This window comes from Nyctereutes procyonoides, unplaced genomic scaffold (genome assembly GCF_905146905.1).
Source record: "Nyctereutes procyonoides isolate TBG_1078 unplaced genomic scaffold, NYPRO_anot_genome, whole genome shotgun sequence".
In the NCBI taxonomy this organism is placed as follows: Eukaryota; Metazoa; Chordata; class Mammalia; order Carnivora; family Canidae; genus Nyctereutes; species Nyctereutes procyonoides.
In genome coordinates, this window is record NW_026575047.1 from 51124569 (window position 1) to 51149261 (window position 24693).

Genomic DNA, 24693 nt, shown 5'->3' on the forward strand with positions numbered 1-24693 from the left:
TGAACGTGCTCTCTCTTTCCCTCTCTCATAAGTAAAAATCTTAAAAAGAACATCCTGTAATCAAAGCTGCAAACACTGTCCCACTCTGCAGCAGCATTTCAAACACCAGCCGACTGGGAAACTGAAACTCCAACATTACCTTACAGAAATCTGCCCCTTTGTCTGCTCTTACCAACTGCTTCCGGTGCTGATTATTGTTCTCTGGATCAGATGATGCCCAGGCCTCCAAACAACCTCAGAAGAGCTGCACAGGGGACTGTGCTCAGAACTCTGGACAATGCTCTTCTGTGCCAGGTGATGTTTTAGGCAATAACACTGAGACTTTCTTCCTTTTTCCTCTTTCCTCAAGTAGTTATGGAAAATGTATATCTGACTGGCTTTCCCCCCATGTTGTCTTTTAAGTATTCCCTGCATATATAGTTTTTTGTCTATTGAAAATTAAAATTTATTTTTTTCCCTAAAGGCTTCAGAGTACAACTGAAAGGGAATATGGGGGCACATGGGTGGCTCAGTTGGTTAAGCATCTGCCTTCAGCTCAGGTCATGATCCTGGAGTCTTGGGCTCCCTGCTCAGTGGGAAGTCTGCTTCTCCCTCTATCCTTCCCCCTGCTCTGCTGTGTGTCACTCTCAAGTAAATAAAGACTTTTTTAAATTTTTATTTTATTTTTTGTAAATAAAGCCTCTAAAACATTTAAAAAGGGAATATGGACTACTTGATGAGATCTTTCAAGATTCTGACATGGATGCAGTTCAAATATCACGTCCTCAGAACTCCAAAGTACACTCCCCGTTTTGCCCCCATACATGTATACCTACCAACATTCCCTGATAACATCTTCATAGCACTTTTCACATCTGAAATGATTGTTTTGTTGTCTATTGTTTACTGTCTCTTTGAAAGGTAAACTCTACCAGGGCTGAGACACTGTCCCTACCTACAGCTGTATCTCCTACAGGGCCAGGCATAGAGTCGAATGAATGAATGAATGAATGAATGAATGAATGAGTCACTTAGTTTTTTATTTTTTTTTTAAAGATGTTATTTATTCATGAGAGACACACACACACAGAGAGGCAGAGAGACAGGCAGAGGGAGAAGCAGGCTCCCTGTGGGGAGCCTGATGTGGGACTCAATCCTGGTACTCTGGGATCATGCCCTGAGCCTAAGGCAGACGCTCAACCACTGAGTCACCCAAGGCATCCTGTGAATTTACTTTAATAAAAAGGGGGACACCTGGGTGGCTCAGCAGTTGAGCACCTGACCCTGGATCAGGCCATGATCCCACAGTCTCAGGATTGAGTCCTGCGTCAGGCTCCTTGCCCGGAGCCTGCTTTTCCCTCTGCCTATGTCTCTGCCTTTCTCTCTCTGTGTCTTTAATGAATAAATAAAATATTTTTTTAAAAAAAAGGTGGGAGGGAGAAAGGAAGAAAGGTAACAATTGTTGGCAATTAAATTTTTTTTCTATCAAAAATAATATTCAAATGTGAGATTTCTGGCTCTCTGATGAAGGGCAAAAAGAAAACACTGCAAATCTATTTAAATGGATCCCTTTAAAGCTATGTTAATGGAAGCAATCCAAATGTACATCAATGCATAAATGGATAAACAAAATGTGGTACTTATATATAAATTATATATATAAAATATATATAAATTATATATATAAAATATTTATATGTGGTATTTATAATTTTATAAATATAATTTTTATAAATATTTTATATTTGTATTTATAATTTATATATCTTATATATAATATATACATAATGGATATATATATCCATATAATGGAATTATATATATATATATATACACACACACACACACACACAATGGAATTATTCCATCTAAAAAATGAAATTCTGACACATGCTGCAATATGGATGAACTGTGAATACACTACATGAAATAAGCTAGGCACACTTACAAAAAGACAAATATGAGCATATGTTTCCACTTATATGGAACTGACTACTAGAGTAGACAAATTCATAGAGATAGGAGGTCTACCAGGGGCTGGGGGAAGGGGAAAATGAGAGTCTTTAATAAATGAGTTTCTGTCTGGGAAGATGAAAGTTCTGGAAATGAATAGTGGTGATGGTTGCACAAGACTAAATGTACTTAATAACATGGAATTGTACACTTAAATGGTATATGTTACATATATTTTACCACAATAAAAATTTTTAAAAACTATGGTGGACAACCCAAAAATAAACTAGGTAGACTTGATGAAAAATAGGTTGAACCTGAATAGGGCTACACTGTGCCATATTATAATAAAATGTCAAAAGACAAAGACAAAGAATTGTCATAGCAGCAATAAAAAGAAGTTACATACAATGGAATCCCCATAAGACTACCAGCAGATTTCTCAACAGAAATATTTCAGGCCAGGGATGATATATTTACAATACTAAAAGAAAAAAATTGTCAGCCAAGAATTCTATATCCAGCAAAATTGTCCTCCAGAAATGGAGAGCTATACTTTCCTAAACAAAAGCTGAGGGAATTCATCACCACTAAATCTGCCTTCCAAGAAATGTTAAAGGGATTTCTTTAGTGAAATTAAAAGGAGCTGACTAACATGATAAAAAATAAGAAAGTAACACAAAACTATCTGGTAATGGTAAATGTATAGTCAAAATTAGATTCTGTAAAACTAATTGTGATGCATAATTCACTTACAGCTCTAAAAGATAAAAAAAATAGTAAAAATAACCATAATTATGATGTTATTGGTTAAACAATATAAAAATATGTAAATCTTAACATCAATAACCTAAAATGCAAGAAAGAAGTAAAAGTGTAGCCTAGGAATGTTATGGAAGTTAAATTGTTATCAGTTTAAAATAAGGTGTTATAATTCTTTTTAAAAAATATTTTAGGGACACCTGGGTGGCTCAGTGGTTGAGTGTCTGCCTTTGACTCAGGATCCTTGAGTCCTGGGATCAAGCCCCACATCCGGCTCCCTGCATGGAGCCTGCTTCTCCTTCTGCCTATGTCTCTGCCTCTCTCTTTCTGTCTCTCTCATGAATAAATAAATAAAATATTAAAAATAAAAAAATAAATATTTTAGGGCAGCCCAGGTGGCTCAGTGGTTTGGCGCCAACTCAGTCCAGGGCATGATCCTGGAGACCTGGGATTGAGTCCCACGTCAGGCTCCTGCATGGAGCCTGCTTCTCCCTCTGCCTGTATCTCTGCCTCTTTCTCTCTCTGTCTCTCATGAATAAATAAAATCTTATATATATATTGATTGATTGATTGAGAAAGAGAGAGAGAGTGCACAAGCAAGAGTGAGAGACATCACAGAGGGAGAGGGAGAAGCAGACTCCTTGCTGAGCAGAAAGCCCATTGTGGGGCTCAATCCCAGGACCCCAAGATCATGACCTCACCTGAGGGCAGATGCTTAACTGACTGAGCCACTCCGATGCCCCAAGGTGTTATAATTCTAAGGTATGTTATGTAAGCCTCGTGGTAGCCACAACAGGAAAACCTGTAGTTATCACAAAAAATACTATGATAAAGAATTCAAAGCATACTGATACCAAAAGACTCCAAATTACAAAACAAGACAGTAGGATAAGAAACAAGGAATAATGGATCTATAAAATAGCCAGAAAATAGTTAATGAAATAGCAATTAATGAAATAGGCAATTACCTATCAATAATTGCCTTAAACATACGTGGATTAAATTCTTCAGCCACAAGACATAAAATAGCTGAATGGATTAAAAAGAAAGAGAAGAAAGAGAGAAAGGGGAGAGAGAGAGAGAGAGAGAGAGAGAGAGAGAGAGAGAGAAAGAAAGAAAGAAAACTACAAGACCCAATGATATGCTGCCTACCAGAGACTCACTTTAGCCTCAAAGACACAGACTATGAGTGAAAAGATGGAAAAAGATATTTCAAGCAAACAGTAAGCAAACAAAAACAACAAAACAGGGATAGTTGTGCTTACACCAAACAAAACAGACTTACTAAAAATGACAAGAGACACAGAGGATCATTACATAATGATAAAGGAGTCAATCCACCAAAAAGATATAAAATGGCAAATATTTATGCATCAAACATTGGAGCACCTAAACATACAAGGCAAAACAGAGGATAAAGGAGAAATAAACAGAAATACAGTAATTGTTGGAGACTTTTAATACCTCACTTTCAATAATATAGATCCAGAGAATCAATAAAAAAAAATTGGATTTGAACAACACTATAGACCAAATGAACCTAACATATATACAGAACATTATTATCCTACAACAGGAGAGTACACATTCCTGTCAATCACCAATGGAACATTTTCTAGGACAGACCATATATTAGGCCACAAAACAAGTCTAAGCAAGTTCAAGAAGATTAAAATCATATTAAGTATCTTCTCTGAACATAATGGTATGAAATTGGAAATCAGTAATAGGAAGAAAACTGGAAAATTCATGGATAAATGAAAATTAAATACCACTCTTCTGAACAACAAATGGATCAAAGAGGAAATTAAAGGGAATAAAAAGTATCCTGCAACAAACGAAAATGGAAACACAACATACCAAAATTTATGGAATACAACTGCAAAAGCTGTTCTCAAAAGAAAATTCACGGCAGTGCGGGTGGCTCAGCAGTTTAGTGTTGCCTTCAGCCCAGGGTGTGATCCTAGAGACCTGGGATTGAGTCCCATGTCGGGCTTCCTGCATGGAGCCTGCTTCTCCCTCTACCTGCTTCTCCCTCTGCCTGTGTCTCTGCCTCTCTCTCTCTCTGTGTCTCAGGAATAAATAAAAACTTAAAAAGAAAAAGAAAATTCATAGCAACAAGCACCTACGTTAAGAAACAGGAATGATCTTAAATAAACAATTTAACATTTTAAGAAACTAGAAGAAGAACATAGTAAACACAATGTTAGCAGAAAGAAGGACATAAAGATTAGAGCAGATAAATGAAATAGAGAATAGGAAAACAATGGAAAAGATTAATAAAAGAACTAGTTCTTTGAAAAGATAAACCTTTAAAAGTTTTGTTGAAAAAGTTTGTTTGAGGGGATCCCTGGGTGGCGCAGCGGTTTGGCGCCTGCCTCTGGCCCAGGGCACGATCCTGGAGACCCGGGATCGAATCCCACATCGGGCTTCCGGTGCATGGAGCCTGCTTCTCCCTCTGCCTGTGTCTCTGCCTCTCTCTCTCTCTGTGACTATCATAAATAAATAAAAAATCAAAAAAAAATTTAAAAAAAAAAAAAAAAAAAGAAAAAGTTTGTTTGAAAAAGATAAACATTTAAAGAATTAATGCCAAACCTTCTCAAACTTAAGAGAGAGGAGAGAACATTTCCAAACTTATTTTAAGAAGCCAGCATTACCTGATATCAAAGCCAGAAAAGGACACTATAGGCCAATACCCCTATGAATATAGGTGCAAAAATTCTCAATAAAATACCAGCAAAACAAATTCAGCAGTACATTATAGAGATCATTCACCATGATCAAGTGGGATTTATTCCAGGGATGGAAGGTAGTCTAATACACAAATCAATGTGATATACCTTATTAATAAAATGAAGGACAAAAATCATATGATCCTTTCAATAGATGGATAAAAACATTTGACAAAATTCAACATCTGCTCATGATAAAAATTCTTAACAACAAATTAGGTATAAGAGGAAGGTATCTCAACATAATAAAGGCCCTATATGACAACTCCACAGCTAACACTATGCCTAATGATGGAGTGAAAGCTTTTTTCCCCCGAGCTCAGGAACAAAACAATGGTGCTTATTCAACATAGTAGTGGAAGCCCAAGCCAGAGTGATCAGGCAAGACAAAATAAATAAATAAATAAATAAAAAGCAGAAAACTGAAGAAAAAAAAAAAAGGTAAAATTGTATCTATTTGTAGATACATCTATTTGTAGATGACATGATTTTATATATATAAAATCCTAAAGACACCATAAAAAAAAACCTGTTAGATCTATTCAATGAATTCAGTAAAATTCTAGGATACAAAATTAACATATAAAACCAGTAGCTTGTCTATACACTAACAATGAATTATCTGAAAAGAAATAAAGAAAGCTAACCCATTTACAGTATCAAAAACAATTACATATTTAAGAATAAATTTAACCAAGGAGGTGAAAGATCTCTACACTGAGCACTACAAAACATTGATGAAAGATAAAAATAAACAGAAAGGTATCCTGTGTTCATGGGTTGGGGTAATTGAATATTGTTTACATTTCCATATTACTCAAAGCCATCTATAGATTCAATGCTATTCCTGTTAAGATTCCAATGGCAAATTTTACAGAAGTAGAAAAAAAAAACCTAAAATTTATATGGAAGGACAAAAGACTCTGAATAGCCAAAGGAATCCTAAGAAAGAAGTACAAAGCAGGACACCACACTTCCTGATTTCAAACTATATTATAAAGCTATAGTAATTAAAACAGTATGGTGCTGGCATTAGAACAGATACAAACCAACAGAACAGAAATGAGAACCCAGAAATACATCCATGCATGTATAGTCATATTGAGAAGGGAGCCAAGAATACTCAATGGAGAAAAGGCACTCTCCTCAATAAATGGTGCTGAGAAAATCAATATTCATGTGTAAAAGAATGAAAGCAGACCCCTACCTTTTTCCACTCACAAAAGTTAACTAAAAAAGACCTGAATGTAACACCAGAAACCATAAAACAAAAAATCATAGGTGGTAAGTTCCTTGACATTGGTCTTGGCAATGATTTTCTGGATTATGACACCAAAAGCATAAGGAACAGAAGCAAAAATAAACAAGTGGGACTATATCAAACTAAAAAGCTTCTGCAGAGCAAAAGAAACAATCAACAAAATGAAGACAACCTAAAGAATGGGGGAAAATATTGGTAAATCATGTATCCAGTAAAGAGTTAATAGCCAAAATATATAAAGAGCTCACACAACTCAGCAGTAAATTATATATGTATATATATGTGTGTGTATATATATAAAGTTTAAAAATGGGCAAAACTTCTGAATAGACATTTTCCCAAATAAGTTATACAAACAGCCAACAGGTACATGAAAAGGTGCTTACCATAATTATTAGGGAAATGCAGATCAAAACAACGAGGCATCACCTCATGTCTGTTAGACTGGCTCTCATCAAAAAGACAAGAGATGACAGATGCTGGTGTGGATGCAGAGAAAGAAGAACCTTTATCATTCTCCCTCAACCTCAGGCCGACTTCACTATTAACAGAGGCAATTTAAAGAACTACCTTCCCGAGGAAGGACTGTGTCATGGCCTTGGCTGGGCAGTCCTGCTCTGTAAACCTGAGACTTCTGCTTAGTCTCTGCCATCCCAAAGTAAAAAGGGAGCATCGTTTGCCTGATGACAAATTCCCTCAGTGTTCACAACATTGGGTAATATAGTTCAGTCAAAAGGACCGAACACTACCTATCAAATCTATTTATTTAAAACGTTAACTCCTAAGACACCAAAAATGTAGCAAAATGTGTAGAAAGTGAGCTTCACAGTATCTCTTACACATACTTAATAAAACCACTTTAAGGCACATTATACAGAGCAATCCACAGGACTGTGCTGTTTACCACTTCTGTTCTTCACCTGTTGGGTAACCTTGAGCACAAGCCCTGGGCAGGCCTCACCTCCATATTCTCCAACACTGTCATCCATCTTTAAAAATTTTTTTTTTATTTTTTTATTTATGATAGTCACACACACAGAGAGAGAGAGAGAGAGAGGCAGAGACATAGGCAGAGGGAGAAGCAGGCTCCATGCCTGGAGCCCGATGTGGGATTCGATCCCGGATCTCCAGGATCACGCCCTGGGCCAAAGGCAGGCGCTAAACCACTGCGCCACCCAGGGATCCCTGTCGTCCATCTTTAAATTCTGAATTACCACCCTCTCCATATTTAAAAAGAAGAAGAAGAAGAAGAAGAAAGAAGAAGAAGAAGAAAGAAGAAGAAGAAGAAGAAGAAAAGAAGAAGAAGAAGAAGAAGAAGAAGAAGAAGAAGAAGAAGAAGAAGAAGAATCAATTTTCCTTCACAGAAGAAATTATTTTATTTCATTTTAAAAAGTAAAGGATACAGATACTTATTCTTAGCTTGACAGAAGCCATTTTCCCATGAGACTCCGAGCTCTGCCTGGCGAAGTTAATGGTGATGTGTTAGAGAAACCTGTGGCCTCCAGGGGCACAGGGAGTACAAACATTTGGCTGGAAAAGCATTCACATGATCAAAACATTTCCTGCAGCAAAGATTCACAAGGTCATTTTATCCTGAAGATCATTTTGGTTTTGAAGAAAAGATTTACTTTTGAAGATTCTTTAAATTTACTAATCAAACCAAGAGCAAATTGTTTTTCACATAGCTGAGAAGAGAAAAACCAGAAGCCCATTTTAAGTACTCTTCTGCCCTACTCGCCTCCTCTTACATGACATCTTCTCAATTTATCTCTAGGCCTGATGAATGACATAAATCACACTCAAAGCTCAGCATTTGTGCAGTGTGTTTTCCTCCCTGGTGGCAGGCTTCTCTGAGCCTCAGCCATCAGCCATGTAAGCCCATTTCCACGCTTCCATGGGACCAAGATGGGCTCTGTCCAAACAGGCTTTTGCCCTGCATGGCTTCAGAGGCTGACCCACACCCCCCGTGAGCCTCCAGCATGACTGCAGCAGTGTAGGAGATGGGAAAACCTCAGGCTGATGGAGCCTGACCTCTCTATTTATGGCCTTCACAGCAAGGGTCACCTCCATTAAGTGGTTTGGTCTTTTAACACCATGAGCTACACTATCTAAAGTGTATTTACCCAAGGAAAAACACCGAGCCCCCTTCTGGGGCAATGGCTCTAGACTTCCTAAGATTAGTCAGGGAAGCAGGAGGAAGCACACTCATTCTCCCTGTACCTCCCTTACAGGTACACTCGAGACTGCTGCTCTCAGCAATGCTGGACTGATGACTGTTCATCCAGAAGCGTCACATGTTGGGATCTTGGTGATAGGCACACTCATCTTTCTCTTTGTACCTACTTAGCTCCAGAAACTGACCAATAGGAATTCTTTCCAAAAATGCTAACAGGTAATCTGGTTAGCCACTGGGGTGGGGATGCACCTCTGGTGAAACTGAGCAACAGCCTCCAAATGTTCTGACCAGGAAGTACTGGCCACGATATGCAGCAGCTTAAAAGTAGACCTGTGGATCGCTAAGTAGTTCTAGAAGTACAAGGAACAGAACTGCCATTTACACAACATTAGAGTAATTCGGATTTAGGGCTTTTTAAATTTTGGAAGCGACACTGCCTCAAAAAGGCTAACTGGTGGGACAACTATGAAACAGAGCTTGTTATAATTTGTATACTCCAAAACAGGGTGATGTTCACCACTATTGGACAGCACCTTTGCCAGGGAGACAAAGAACATCATTTGTCACAGCCAGTCATCTCTTCCCAGCAGGCAGGGGACCTGCCAAGTGACTAAAGTGAACCCCAGAGGCTCCCACACTGAAGGTCCAATGCTGCTCCTCAACTTCTAAATAAATCAAATGTGGGGACCCACGCAGTGCCAGTCCACTATGTACCTTCAAGAAATGCCATGTGTCACGTGTAAATCTCTCTCTTGCTGTACCTTCTGGATGTAGAAGGCCGAGGGTGCTGGTGCTTTGGTCCCCACAGCCTTGGATTAGGAGAGCCTATTCCCCAGGTGAGTGTTATGGGGAACACAATAGTGGCTTCTGAGATGTGTCCATAGGTCACAGAAAAGGAAATGCAACACCTTAGGAGATGGCCGAAGTCAGGTGATACACATCAGGAAGTCAAATGCTGACGCTGGCCTGATTCTTTAGAAATGACAAGAGCTAGTTCCCTGCCCGGGTGGTTGGACTGAAATGGCCATCTGAAGAGGGGATGGTTGGCACCGGAACTGCTAATTTGGGGGCTTGCCCTGGAATTGCACTCATAGCCATCGAGCCATTGGGGACAGTAGTTGTGTTCAAGCTACTGGGGATCTCTCCAGTAGACTGCATTTTAAAATAGACCAAATAAAACACTGGTAAAACAATCCCAATTAGAAGCATGATAAAAACAGCATTCCACCACTGAATTCCACAGTCTGCACCATTTGTCAAGGTCTTCGGAGGAGCTGGAAGCAGCGGCTGACTGGAGGTCTCTACACAGTAACTTTCATTTAAAAAGATTTCTGACTGCACTGCACGCTCAATATTCTGGTCAATGCCCTTAAAGAAATCTGTCAGTGGGCTGGACAGGGCACCGGCGCCTACAGCCGCTCTGTCTGGATCTGGCTGCTCCTCGAAGGTCACTCTTGTCTCTGAGGATGGGCTCAGGAGGGGTCTGAGTTCTTTGTGGGTCTCTGTTAGGATCCCATGATTTTTCACCGGAATCTTAATAGATTTCAAAGCATATAAGTCTTGTTCTCTGATGAAGTTGTTGACTTTCTTGATATCTGCGACCTAGGGAAGCCATGAAGACAAACATCACAAAATATGTAAACTCCTTAGAATATAAAAAAAAAAAAGCTCTTTCTGGAAGACAATCCAAGCCCACCCTGCTTAGGAATCTGATGAATACTGGAATACTGCACCTATACACAAAATCAGTTTAGGCTGAATAACTGATTTTTGGCTTTAACTCAGCCTAAATGCATAGCTTAATCATCACATTTCCATACATATTAACAAGTATAATAACGTAAATCAGTTTTGGAAAAGAGTGTTTGTTTAAAGTATGACTGCAACAAAATGTTTTTAGGTGAAACCCAACCAGGGCACTGAAAAAGCAATAGTCCTTTGTATTTAACTTTTGAGGCAACAGTGCCCCCATCTGGCTGACTTCCCTCCCCACAACAAGACCCAATTTAGTAGCTGATTACATTGGCAATCTCCAAACAGGAAGCCTCAGCCAGCTCCACAGACACTCAGAACCTACTTTAACAGTAATAATGTTTTAAGAGGTATGTTCTCATGATTCTACCATGTTTTTTTTTATTTATTTATTTATTTATTTATTTATTTATTTATTTATTTATTTATTTATTTATTTATTTATTTATTTATTTATTTATTTATTTATGATAGTCACACACACAGAGAGAGAGAGAGGCAGAGACATAGGCAGAGGGAGAAGCAGGCTCCATGCACCGGGAGCCTGACGTGGTCGGATTCGTCCGGTCTCCAGGATCGCGCCCTGGGCCAAAGGCAGGCGCCAAACCGCTGCGCCACCCAGGGATCCCTCTACCATGTTTTCTTGCCCAGAAGTACTGTATGGCATATAAACTTATTGTTTAAATAAATGCAATCTAGAGTTAATACACTGAGGATTTCACAATACTTAGGAGAATTAGAAACCTGCAGAGAATCACAAATGGAGTTGGAAAATATGGACTGAAATCCTCTGTTCCAATATTAGGACTGGAAGAGAAAGGAACACCACTAAGAGTTTTATAAGGTAACAAAGTTCACTGACAAATTCCTTCCACAGTCTTGAGGGAAGGGTGGTGCAGAATGTAAGTCAAAGATAAACCCTCCCTCAAGCTAACGTTTGGAACTTACTGAAAGCATCAGAAATGGGTTTTAACTCATGAGCCCACTTTAAGTAGAGTGTAAATAAAATCAAAAGACCTTTAGGTAGCACCTGATTCAAATCAATCATCTCCATTACTTCACTTATTGTTTTTATCATCTAACTGAATTGGGCTGGTGGACATTGTTAATTTATCATGTCCTGAAACTAAAGCATAAGGTCTTGAGACCTGTTTTTTTCCCTTAACAAAATGACACCCAAATTTACTTTAAATTGGAAAATGGTTACTTAGCAGAGGCATCATATATATATATATATATATATATATATAATCTTTATATATATATATAATCTTTATATATATAATCTTTATATATATTATATATATATATATATATATATATATATATATATATATATATAAAATCTTCAGATTTATTAAATGTCACTATTCCAAGAAGCCCACTGCATCCACTCAGTGTAGGGTCAGATTCATTTTCAGCCCATGTTCCATAAACCATATAGTATGCCTACAGAAGCTTATTAAGAGAGTCAAATATAAATCTCAGTACAATTGAGACACTATGTGTCCCTAGAGACCAGCCTGTTTATTTCCTCTGGGAAATACCACAACATCCTATAAAATGTGTTTAACCATTTGAGCCTTGTTAGATAAATGACAAGAAACTAAGGAGGAAAAGATTTTTAAAATAAATTGGTTAGACAGCCTTAGGGGAGGCCATGGAAAGTTGTAACAGCATAATTAGCAAAATGAAATAAATAGTTTCAATCTAGGAGAAAATGCAGCAATTCTGAAAATACTTTTCCTACTTACTTTGCCATGTTAATCACTCTGAATGCTAAAAACATAATTAAAGAGAGAGACAGGGTTATATAGATACAGTGTACAAAGGCTAGATCATGCAGTTCTAAGTGAGAGACTGTAAAATTTCACCAAATAAGGTACAACCAGCAAGAAAGGTTCAGAAAATGAGAAGTAGTGAGAAAAGCAAGCCTAGCAAACAAATCTTGGATAAGTTCTGCCTGGCATCTTTGACCCTAGTAGGTCTTAAATAAAATGTGCTCAAAAGAAAAAAAAAAAAAAGTTTGTCTTTGCGGGGGACACCTGGGTGGTTCAGTCAGTTGAGCATCTGACTCTTGATCTCCGCCCAGGTCTTGATCTCAGGGTCGCCAAGTTCAAGCCCTGCACTGGGTGTGGAGCCTACTTAAAAAAAAAAAAAAAAAAAAAAAAAAATTTCAGAATTCGGTTTGGCGGGACAGGGAGAGAAGTACTTTGTAGACTGGGAACTGCTCCAACACATGAGACTCCTAACCCTCACTTTTCATGATCCCAAGGTTCAGAACTGAGAGTGCTTCCGCCTGCCTTCCAGCTCTGGCTAGATGGGAAGAGTCTTCTACTGCTACAACAGGCCTCTCCAAACCACCTTGCTGGGGGTGGGGAGAGGCGGTCGGGAAGGGGCAGCAAGGGCCCCCATGCTTCAGTGAGTTCCTGCATTCCTGAAATACACAGGAACCATGGGGCAGGGGACACCTTCACCTGCGAGGTTTCTTACTTTGCAGCCATACTGAAGAGCAAGCTTGTTGAGGCTGTCCTCCTGGACCAGCTCCCGCTGCAGCAGCACCACGTCCCCCGCTCCTGGCTGGCGAGGGTGGTGGGCACCCTTCTTCTGGTGGCGCTCCTTGCCCCGGGGCCGCAGAGCCACATGGTGGGACTCTTCCTCAGAGGAGTCCCCCGAGTCCCCACCACTGTTCTCAAACATGTAAACGTGGCTGGTTGGAGTCCTACAGACAATGGCGGGGCCTTGGAGGGTCTTGGTTAATACTTCCTTCTGCCTCATTTTCTTAACTGAAAACCAAACCCCAGGGTTAATTCCACATAAGGTACGTTCATTCCTCTGCAGCCACACTCAAGAGAAGTGTCCGGTTAGGGAGGACTCCTTTCCCTGACCCATTATAAACATTCAACAGACACCATCAGTACAGAAAGAGCGGTCTCCGCTAGTTGGGATGGAGGGTGAGAAGCATGTAAAAATAGCATTCTTCCCTGACTGCAGACCTCTTACAGAGAAAAATCAAAGAATCCCTCCTTTCCCCCTTATCCCTCATCCATAGCTGGTCCCTCCCCGAAACCCACCAGATAAACAACTTCTCTTTTTGGTCTCAGAGGGGTAAAGAAGCTGCTGGGATCCTTTGCAATGAGAGGGAAGGGCTGTTCCCAGCTTCCTCGCAACTCGGAACTCTGGTGCCCAACCATTCTTGTTCGATACTTCACACATTGCGGAGTACCCTCACCAAGAAGGTCAAGACCGAGGGCGCTTGCTTGTGAGATCCAGGAGAATAAAATACTCGGATTTCCAATACAGGCAAGCTTGAATTACCGCAGTGTTTGGGCCCAGCTGGGCAGAAAATTCTCGTCCGACTGAGACATTCGTCCAGTTTTCCACAGGCCCCTTTGCCTTCATTACATCCCACGTCTGGTTTCTATGTTCACCTCCAGCCGAGTGCAGAAGCCTCACGACCCGCTTTCCCCCCTTGGAACCGTCCGAATGAGGTTCCGGAACACGAGACCTCAAGCTCAGGGAATGACAGCCGCACAAGGGCCGTGGTGGAGCCAGTGGCCCCCCGAGCGACCGCGCGACCGCGCCGCCCGCCCCCCTCTCCCCGCTCCCCTCTCGCCCCGCGGGCGCCCCAGGGCCGCGCCTCCGCGTCAGAGCTCAGGGCCCGCAAGGGGCCCCGGCGGCTTTCCCTCAGAGCCCCTCCCGCGCAGGGGGGCGGCCGCTCCCAGACTTAGACGGACGCGACCCCCACATTCCGCCAAGGCACGACCTACGACCTCCGCCCTCCGCCCTCCATCCCAGCAACCTCAGCCAGCCCCGGACCGTGGCGGTCGCCGCCCCTCCGGACGCAGGAGCGCGGCCCGCCCCCGAGGCGGAAGGGCGGCTCGCGCCCCCCGGCCACGACGCCGCGGAGGGCCCCCGCGGGCCCCCTCCCAGGACCGCGGCCCCTCCTGCGGGCCCCGGTACCTCGGCGCCGAGATCCGCCGCGGCTCGCCGCCGCCGCCGCCGCCGCCACCGCGCCTGCTGATTGGCTGCGAAAATCAGCAGGTCTCCAGGGGGCGGGGACGGCGAGGCAGCCAATGAAGTCAGCGCTGTGCGGGGCTCTGGAATGAGCCAAGCTGCGCTGAGAGGTCTGCGCAGGAAACGCGGCCCGCGGGGCGGGGCGGGCGGGGCGGGGCGGGGCCGGGCGGGGCGGGGCCGGGAGGGGGCGGGGCGGGGAGGGGCGGGCTCCAGCTCCCGGATCCGACGGTCGCCCTGCCCTGCCCGCCCGCCCGCCCGCCCGCCCCCGAGGGATCCGCTCGTCCCAGCGGCAGCTTTTGCTTCTGCTATGAAACCGCTTACCTCTCTCCCCCACCTTTCTGTGAACCTCAGCCTTCTCATCTGTAGAAGAGGCCTTTGGCCTTAGCGCTCTGTGTCAATGGTGTAAAACGAGGGGGCGGGTTCCCAGGAGAGTGACTGCCACCTGCTGAGGCCCCCCCGCTGGGAAGCCCCCGCCGCGCTGGGCCTGGCGGGCCAGGGGTCTCCACGACAGGAGCCCTTACCGCCACGGGAGTTTGCTCCTCCTTGCCCACCCTCATGGGAAAGTCCACCAGTGTGAACCACTAAACCACGACAACACCGACCACAAATAACACTATTTTGTTTTATTTTTAAGATTTTATTTATTTATTCATGAGATACACAGAGAGAGGCAGAGACATAGGCAGAGGGAGAAGCAGGCTCCCTGCAGGGACTCCATCCCGGGACCTCGGGATAATGACCTGAGCAAAGGCAGACACTCCTTCACTGAGCCACGCAAGCAGCGCGCAAATAACACAATTTGCCAAATGTCGATGATGGGGGATTCCTTATGCTTAATAGTAAGGGGTGAACATTCTCATACACTAAAGCACAAAGGCTTAAAATTTCAACCCAAAAATGCAAACCCAAATTAAAAAGCAAACTGTAACCAGGGAAAACTAAATGCAACAAACACCACAAAAAATCCTTTATTGAGACAAACCTCATCAAACTGATGAGAAAGTCACTAACAGCCCAGTGGATAAATGGGTGGGGACCATGAACAGACATTTCGCCAAAGCATACAAATGGTTAATAGGGAATGAAAATGAAACCTCAGTAGTAATCAAATTAAACCACAAAACAAAAAGATGAAAACAAATCCAGATTTATTTTTATTTTTTTATGTTTTTACAAATCCAGATTTAGGAGAGATTGTATTCAAAAAGATTATTGCAAGGGGAAAAAAGGCTTGCAATAGGGAGAACCTTCTGACTATGAGGTCTGTAAGCATCTCAAGAGTTAGGTAGAAAGGGCTTTTCTTTTATAGAGAGGAGTAAGCAAGGCTGCAAAGAATCAGGTGTGGAGAAGTAGGACAAAAGGGTGGCAGAACTGGATGGCAGATACAAGAACGTTCGACCCTGGCCAGCCTGTTCTCAAGAGGGACTGTAAGCTGGCTCAGGCTGAGTGTGGGCTAAAGTCCATTCAGAGGCCTGGATAAAGGAGAGAGGCTTCATGGAATTTTAGTTAGCAAGCATTTTGTTGTGACTGATCAGTCGGGACACGAGGCTCAGCTAGAGACAAAGAAAGAGAATCTAGGGGATCTGTGTCTGGCCTAGGCATAGGTAAACAAGGAGTGCATCCGTGAGTCTTAAGTCATACGGGGAAGGAAGGGTGGTTCTTTGTAATAAGCCATTTTCCAGAACACAATGGATGGGTGGGGATGGGGAGGTCTTAACCTTCACTGTTTTCCAGGAGCACAGGGTGTAGGCAAACTCCAACATTGTCGAGTTTCTGTGTGTGGATCTACATCCACATGTCAAGCCCTGGAGCACAGCAGCAAATAAAGCTGGCAAGCTTTCATGGAGTCTACACTTCTAAAAATGACCAAAGACAAAGACATACACAGAAAGAGCATTGCAGATTATGCTAGATCTTGGGAAAAGAAAAACTAGGTATCTGTTAACAAAAATTATCTGAACTTCATAAAGGCAAAAGGATGGTTGTATGTTCTTTCATTGTTGTGCTGGAGCTTGGTTAGTGAGCCCATCCAAGAATAATCTGATTCTCTAAGCAGCAGTTCTCAAAATGTGATCTGGAGTCCTGGAGATCCCCTGAGACATTTTCACTGGGTCTGTGAGGTCAAAACTATCTTCATAGTAATACCAACGTTATTTTCCTTTTCCACTTCATTCTCTCTTGATAGACAATAATTTAGCTAACATATAATGAATCCCTACTGGGTATAAGACAACACAACACTCTTGTGTGGTAGGTATTATTACAATCTCCAAATTGTAGACAGAAAAACTGTAACAGAATTTGCAAGACGCCTACCCAATATCCACTCTAACCTTTCACTTCAGAAAAGAACCCCAGTATTATTTGGGGCAGCAATGTGCCAAGCTGAGACTACACTTCTAGTCTTCCTTGCAACAGGGTGTACCCCTGAATAAATTTCAGACGATACAAGAGAAAATGTTGGATCGGACTTCTGAAACTTTTAAAAAGCAGACACCTGGAAAAGCTCTGTAAAATATGTGTTCTGCTTACCTTCCCCCTGCTAACTGGAATGAACATATGATGGCTAGGGCACCTGCATTCATCTTGGACATGAGGCAGCCTAGAAGGTAGACAGCACCTGCTAAGGATGGCAAAGCAGAAAGATGAAAAGTGGGCAGGAAAGAACTAAATGTCCCCGTTGTTTAAGAGATTAAGATTTCTATCAGTAGCAGCTATTGAAATTCCTAACTTAGAAACCTGAGCACAGAGATTAAGTTACTTGTCTTAGATGTCATAGCTAGTCAGTATAAGAGGCAGAATCCAACCTCAGACAGATGAGAAAAAGTCCATGGTCTTGGGCGCCTGGGTGGCTCAGCGGTTGAGCATCTGCTTTCAGCTCAAGTCGTGATCCTGGGGTTCTGGGATCAAGTCCAGCCTCAGGTTCCCTGCAGGGATCCTGCTTCTCCCTCTGCCTGTCTCTGTCTCTGCCTCTCTCTCTCTCTCTCTCTCTCTCTCTCTCATGAATAAATAAATAAAATATATTTTTTTAAAAAAAGCCCATGGTCTTATAAAAGCTTCTGAGCTGAACTCAGCTTTGCTTTCTCCATCTACTGGCCCAGCCCAGGCAGGATGCCTGCTAAAGCTTGGTGAACAATTCCTTCAGAAACATACCTTAGTTTTCACTCCAGGCCCATGGCTAGACTGTCTGAGATGCAATTCCTCAGGCCCAGGTGAGGTCAGAGAGGAGGTTTTGGAGCATCATGGCTCATCCTCTGAAGTGTTTCAGGGTCGCATCTGCCAAGGACAGTCCCACTTGCTCTGGCACTGAAAAAGCTGCAATCAATCCTCCACAAGCTGACAGGCCTGCTCAGATGCCCCTGAAACTCCTGCCAAGCCCAGAGCATCCTGTCCCCTGTGTCAGCCTACTGTGGACTGAATTGTGTCCCTGCTAAATTAAGTTGACATCCTAACCCCTAATATGACTATATTTGAACAGAGGGCCCATAAGAAAGTAATTAAGGTTAAAAGAGGTCATAAGGGTGGGGCCTTGGTCCCATAGAATTATATTGTGAGAGGAGACAGCAGAGAGAGCTTGCTCTTATTTTCTCTCTCTGCTCACACTCAGGGGAAAGACCATGTGGAGATACAGTGAGAAGGTGACTATCTGCAAGCCAGGAAAAGAGCCCTCACTAGAATCTGTACCCTGATGGATCTTGAACTTGGATTTCCAGATTCTAGAACTGTGACACATAACTTCTGTTGTGTAAGCCATCCAGTCTGTGGTATTTCATTATGGCAGCCCAAGCTAAGACACTAGCCTTCTCCCTGGAAGAGCAGAAGATGGAAAGGAACAGATGCTGAGTGACTGGCTTTCACTAGATGTTTTAAAACTCCAGTGGGAAGACAGCAGAGATCTGTATTGGCAAAGTCATTAGAATTGCTTAAGCCTCAACTTCTCACTTTACAGACAGATTGAATCTAAGACCCAGAGACACAGGTGGCTTGCCTGAGGGTGTACAGTGAGTTAGCTGTAGCCTTAAAGCATGGAAGATGAATGAGTCCAAGGTTAGTTCTGCACTTACCAGCTGTGTGACCTCCATGGAGGCAGCCCATCAGCCTTCGGGGCCTCAGTCTCCTCCTCAAGGATGCTGTTCCCTATGTCTGGGATGGCCATACATCCCTTCTGCCTGGAACATTTTAAGCTTATATATGGTGTCTTTGCACAATTATTATGAACACCCCTTCCCTTTTCATAGTTTGGACACACCCTCTACCTCTCTTTGGAACTGTCTGCAAGGCAAATTCTCCCTGCCCATGCCTTGGCAGACGCTGCTAGTTCATCACAGAGGCCAACACAGTTGTCAGATCTCTGCATGGAGTTATCCAAGACAGCTCTAGTTGTTCATGGATGAGTGGTAGGGGTAAAAAAAAAAAAAAGTCTAAAAAATTATCGCATTTAGCATGGAAAAAAACAACTATTAAAAAATTAACACATAACAAATTGAGTAAAAATATTTGCTATTTGCTATCTTAGACATGTCAATATCCTTAATATATAAAAAGCATTCAGATTTCAATAAGAAAAAAAACACTCCCAACACTCCATAGAAAAACTGGCCAAATGTGGCAAACAATCCACTAAAGAAATACACATTGAAGAAAGGTGTTAACGTGACCGATGGTCAAATCAGTGGAAATTCAAATAGCTGCAAGAAGCTGAAAAAAGTCAAATCTGAAAGGATTAGAATGCATGGTTACACAGGTGGGGAAAGAGTACTCTCAGGCCCTGTGGGTAAGAGTTTCAATCAGGACATTTGTAGCATTGTGTAGCAATAACTTTTACATTGTGCATATGCTTTGATCTTGTCTCCTACGTTTAGGAATTTGCCAAAGAAATAGGTAGACATGTGCAAAGATTTGTGACAAGGCTGTTCTTAACTGTGAAAGATGGAAAAAAGCCCCACAATATCCAACAGGAGGGGATTCGGTTGAATTCATGTAGCTCATTTATGAAACAAAATAAAGCACATTCATGTAAAATAATCTGGTAGAAGTAACAGTTATTCACATGGAAGGATGTTTATGAATAACAAGCAGTTTTAAAAATCATACATCTCAGGGTAGTAAGGCACAATGTCTGTAGTGATTATTCCTAGGTGGACTAATAATTGCCTTTTTGGGGCACCTGGGTGGCTCAGCAGTTGGGCGTCTCCCTTCAGCCCAGGGCATGATTCTGGAGTCCCGGGATCGAGTCCCACATCAGGCTCCCTGCATGGAGCCTGCTTCTCCCTCTGCCTGTGTCTCTGCCTCTCTCTCTGTGTCTCTCATGAATAAATAAATAAAATCTTTAAAAAAATAGCTTTCTTTTAATGTGTGCTTCCTTTTTTAGACTTGTCTTTGCCATGCACATTTACTCTGGTTAGGACGAGGTGGCACACTGAACAAGCGGTTAAAGCTGCAAGTGCTGAAGTCAGAGGTCTAACTTTGTTGCAGCCCATGCTCTACCCCTGAACTAGACTCCCTCAGATGTCCAGCTCTGAATCTAGTCCTTAGGACCTAGAGGAAAACTCCATGACCTCTGCAAGCCTCAGTTTTCTTATCTAGGAGATGAGATGTAAGATAGGCCCTGCTATTCGCCAGGTGCTTGGCATACAGTGAACATCTGGGGAACATGGGCTTTCATGATTATGGCAGGGGAACCCATAAAGCCCTGAAAGTCCATTTTTCTTTAAATAATGCATTCCTGTCCTAACTTAGGTAGCTGGAGGTGGTTTGGGAGGCTCTCAGATCTGCTCTGACTTAGGGACAGGTTTCTCAGGTGAGTTTTAAGCTTGTTTGTCAGCAGCTTTATTTGTTTCAGAGTCAGTTTTCCCCTGGGCCAAAGTATGAGGAGTTGCCCGAGAACGGGAGCCTGAGAAACCAGGCAGACTGCCCTCAGCAGCACAGTGGGGGTACTGCCCTTCGGACCTGTGAGCGCCTGGCTGGAACTCCTAGTGATCTCTGTGGTGCTCACCAGGTCATCCCAGGCCCAGTTCTGCTTGGCTCTCCCCCTCCCACTTGGAGGCTGGGGCTGCTCTGTCATTGATACCTTTTTTTTCTTTTTTTTAAGGTTTTATATATTTATTTATGAGAGACACAGAGAGAGAGGCAGAGACACAGGCAGAGGGAGAAGCAGATTCCCTGTGGGGAGCAGGATGCAGGACTCGATCCCAGAACCCTGGAATCACACCCTGAGCTTAAGGCAGACACCTGACCACTGAGCCCCCCGGGTGCCCCTCATCAGTGTCCATTTTGGGTTTCCTAGAAGGGCTATACCCACAAGACCTCGGTATCTACAGCAGAGTGTTTAAAGTTTTCATAGACACCTCTTACCTCCATTTTGTCCCTCTCAGGATCAAAATCTCAGCCACCCTCTCCGTCTACTGCCACCCTTCTTCCCCGGGGCCAATTTTCTAATTCCTTTGCTTACTCTTGTGCCAACCTTGAAACTCAACCCTGGCTTCCCTGGGCATACTTCCCTGGAATTGTACCCCAGGTTCAGAGAGTCTGATGCAACACCTTCATGGTCCCCATCTCTTCCCAGTCCCCCAGAATTGTACAGGGAACAGATCTTTTATAATTTTTAGAAGAACTGCCTGCTAAAACAATACTATTTTAGATATATTCAGTTACAGAAAATATTACTAAAATCACGCCTTTTCTTTTGGCTCCTTTTTAATGCAGCCACTAGAAGTTTTAAAATTGTGTCTGGTTCCCATATGTTCCTGTTGGATGGCGCAGCCCTAGGGTCTCACTGCCTGTAATGCCCAGAGCCACTCTTTGGAGCCTGCCTTGATCTGCAGGTCATCTTGTTCATCCCCTAAAGGGCCCTAGTGGGTATCTGGGTGACTCAGTGGTTGAGCATCTACCTTCAGCTCAGGTCATGATTTTGGGGTCCTGGAATTGAATCCTGCATCAAATGGAGTCCATTAAATTGAATCCATCAGATTGAGTCCTCCTCAAATGGAATCTGGTTCTCCCTCTGCCTGTGTCTCTGCCTCTCTCTGTGTGTCTCTCATGAATAAACAAATAAAATAATAAATAAATAAAATAAAATAAAATAAAATAAATAAAATAAAAATAAAGGGCCCTAGTTAACTGCAAATATCCTGACCATTTGTATCAGGTCCTGGCTTGGCCAGGCATTTGACAGCTGGGGAGGGGATGAAGAGAGGCAGAGGTACTGCCAGAGAGACCCCTTTTGCATCCCTACCTGCTGTATTCCCACACAGTCCAGCTAGGACCCTTGGATGTGAATTTCCCCCACAGGTGGTGGTAGACCAGGAGCAGCGGGGCCAGCTGAGCAGGTGGGAAGTCTCTCAGCTAAAGACTTGGGGGCACTGTCCCAGGGAAGGGCCCAGGAGGAAGCTGCATCTGATGACATTTCAGAAAGCAGAAGTGAGTGCTCCACCAGACAGAGGGGCCAGGAGAAGTAGTTGGAAGCAGCACCCCAGGGCCAGGCTTGGGGAGTGAGTGAGGCTAGAAGCCATGGTCAGCAAAGTCAGATAAACGTCTCTCAGAGAAGACTCCTCACCATGTCCCAATGACACTATCAGTGTCTGCTTTCTAGAAGGAGGTTTTGGTTGAAGTTCTGTGTCATTGCAGCTCAGGGTACAATCCTGTGAAATTGTAGGTACCTCTCTGGTAATGGCATTCATTGGGACTCCAAGTTGCGGAAGTTTTGATGACATACACAAGCATGTCTAGGTCTCTCAGCAGGACTGTTCCAGACTTAAAACAGACTTCAAGATGATGCATCCTATATATACATAGTAGAAGTTCAATACCAGGTTGTAAACATCCTGTTGACCCCATGCTTAGAACCAAGAAGGGGCTCAATAAAACATTTATTTACCTAATTTGAATATGTACTCAACTAATGCTTCTGACAGCCTGAAGCCACCAATTGACTGAGGGTCTGCTATGTCTCTAACCCTTTCAACGTTATTTCCAGCCTCAAATCCTTTTAGGAAAAAGTATTTCTGTATCAGTTAGGATTTAATCAAGAAACTGCTCAAAATGCTCACATTGGAAGGATCTGCGTGCCAGGATTGGGGTCATAGGTGATGGATAAGCAAGTGGGGGGCATTAGGATAACCCAGAGATTAGCCACGATGGGTGGGGGGTACCATTCCTCTAGGCTGGGGCCAGAAGGAGGAGGTGGTGTCATGGGAGTCCAGGAAACCACAGGAGCCTGTGCAGTGGGAGCGGAAAACTTAGAAAAGATGGAAATGCTGTGGAGCTACCTTGTGAAGTAGGAAGGAAGGGAGGGGACATGCTCAGGCCTCTCACCTCCTCATGCTCTCCAAACTACGCCATCACCTCCCATCGGCTGAGCCAGCAGGAAGCCAGCTGGCCTGTGAGCCTGGAAGCACAGCCTTCCATACAAAACAATATAAGAAAAAGCAAGGAATGGCTTGGAGTATGCTGGCCCAGGACCAGTACTACCTCCAATTGTCCTGATACCTTTGAAAGGGTGCTATTATTGAGGAATTGAACAGCCTGCCTGTTATGGGCTAAATTACGTCTCCTGTGAAATTTGTAGGTTGAAGTCCGAAACTCTAGTACGGCCCAATGTGGCCACATTTGGAGATAAGGTCTTTAAAAAGGTGATTCAGTTGAAAGGAGGCCATTAGGGTGGGTGCTTATCCCATCTGACCTGTATCCCTATAAGAAGGGGAAATATGGACACATTGAGAAAGATATGTACACAAAGGAAAGACCATGTGAGGTTATGGAAAAAAAAACATCAGCCATCTACATGCCAACAAGAGAAGTTAGGAGAAACCAGCCCTGCTGACAACTTGATCTTGGACTTTGAGCTTCCAGAATGATGAGGAGATAAATCTGCTATTAAAGTTACCCTGTGTGTGGTGTTTGTCATGGCAGCCTGAGGAGATTAAAACTGCCCAAGATTCTGTGTTTCAGGGGGAAGTCAGAAATCAGCACAAATCCATCCCCAGAGGGCAGGAAATCTACTTCTTTAGACAGCAGTACAAAAATGCCACCCAGATGTCCAGAAGCACTCCTCCTGCCTCCCCCAGATTCATCCTTGCTGGGAGGAATAACAAGCTGGTGTGTTTGGGGCAGTGTGGCTACTGGTATCCATGGATGCAGCTAAACATCTTACATTACACAGGAATGGTGCCCCACCTCCTCTAAAAAAAGAATTATTCAGCTCAAAATGTTAATAGTGCCAGGACCAGAAACCTGCCCTACAGGTTGCTCCATGTCTATAAGCCAACCATGAGTTTGAGACACAAGCAGGCTTTTGGTTTTTCGCACCTTAACATGAACACAGATGATCATCAATTAGCAGACACCTGAAGAAAGTCTCAGACATCAATGATAGTGATCAGAACATACAGAGAAAAAGCAACGGGGGTAAAACATTATACAGGGAGAAGAATATTAGGGAAATATTAAAGAAATGAAGGAAAAGAAGGAGGGAGAGAAAGAAAGAGAAACAGACAGATAGACTGAGAGAAAGGAGAGTAGAAATAAAAGAAGATACCAGGTTCAAGAAATCAGAATAGGATACTACAAAAAAAAAAAGGATATTCCAAAAATAAGAACTTTTGGAAATTAAAAAGATGATAGCAGAAATAATAAACACTAAGTAGTTTAGAATATAAAGTTGAGAAATTCTTCCAGAAAGTTAAGCATAAAATTAGAGATGGAAGATAAAAGGAAAAAGTGTAAGAAAACTAGGGGCTCAGTCCAGGAAGTCTACTATAAAAATAATGGCAGTTTCATAAAGACAGGACAGGGAAAATGGAGGGGAAGAAATAATCAAAAATATATTTCAAGAAAACCCTCCAAATAAGAACATGAATATTCAGTTTGAAAAGACAAAACAGATCCACATCCAGACATCTCATGGAGGCATTTTCAAATAATGGTGGCAAAGTGTGATATTTTGATTGATAATAAGAAATACATATTTGGTCTTCAACTCCATTCCTGGTTCCTAGCTTTCAAACCCTTAGAATTTCTCAAGTATTGAGAGTGATAAAGGTGTTTTTGTTATGTTAATGAGT

The 24693-nt window shown here is 42.7% G+C and overlaps 1 protein-coding gene across 2 annotated transcripts; it reads right to left on the reverse strand.

The window, feature by feature from the left end:
* Positions 1 to 320: 320 nt before the first annotated feature.
* Positions 321 to 14618, reverse strand: LYSMD4 (LysM domain containing 4). Of its 2 annotated transcripts, none has more exons than XR_008664612.1 (3): positions 13109 to 14196; positions 8091 to 10465; positions 321 to 338 (listed from the first exon to the last, which is right to left on the reverse strand). XR_008664612.1 is itself a non-coding variant. In XM_055326778.1 (3 exons), the coding sequence occupies exons 2-3, from the start codon at positions 13391 to 13393 to the stop codon at positions 9854 to 9856; spliced, it is 897 nt and encodes a 298-aa protein (XP_055182753.1). In that variant the 5' UTR covers positions 13394 to 13401; positions 14579 to 14618; the 3' UTR covers positions 8045 to 9853. The 2 variants fall into 2 exon arrangements, 1 of the variants encoding a protein (XP_055182753.1); XM_055326778.1 differs by lacking the exon at positions 321 to 338 and adding an exon at positions 14579 to 14618 and having other exon boundaries at positions 8045 to 10465; positions 13109 to 13401.
* Between the last annotated feature and the right edge of the window lie 10075 nt (positions 14619 to 24693).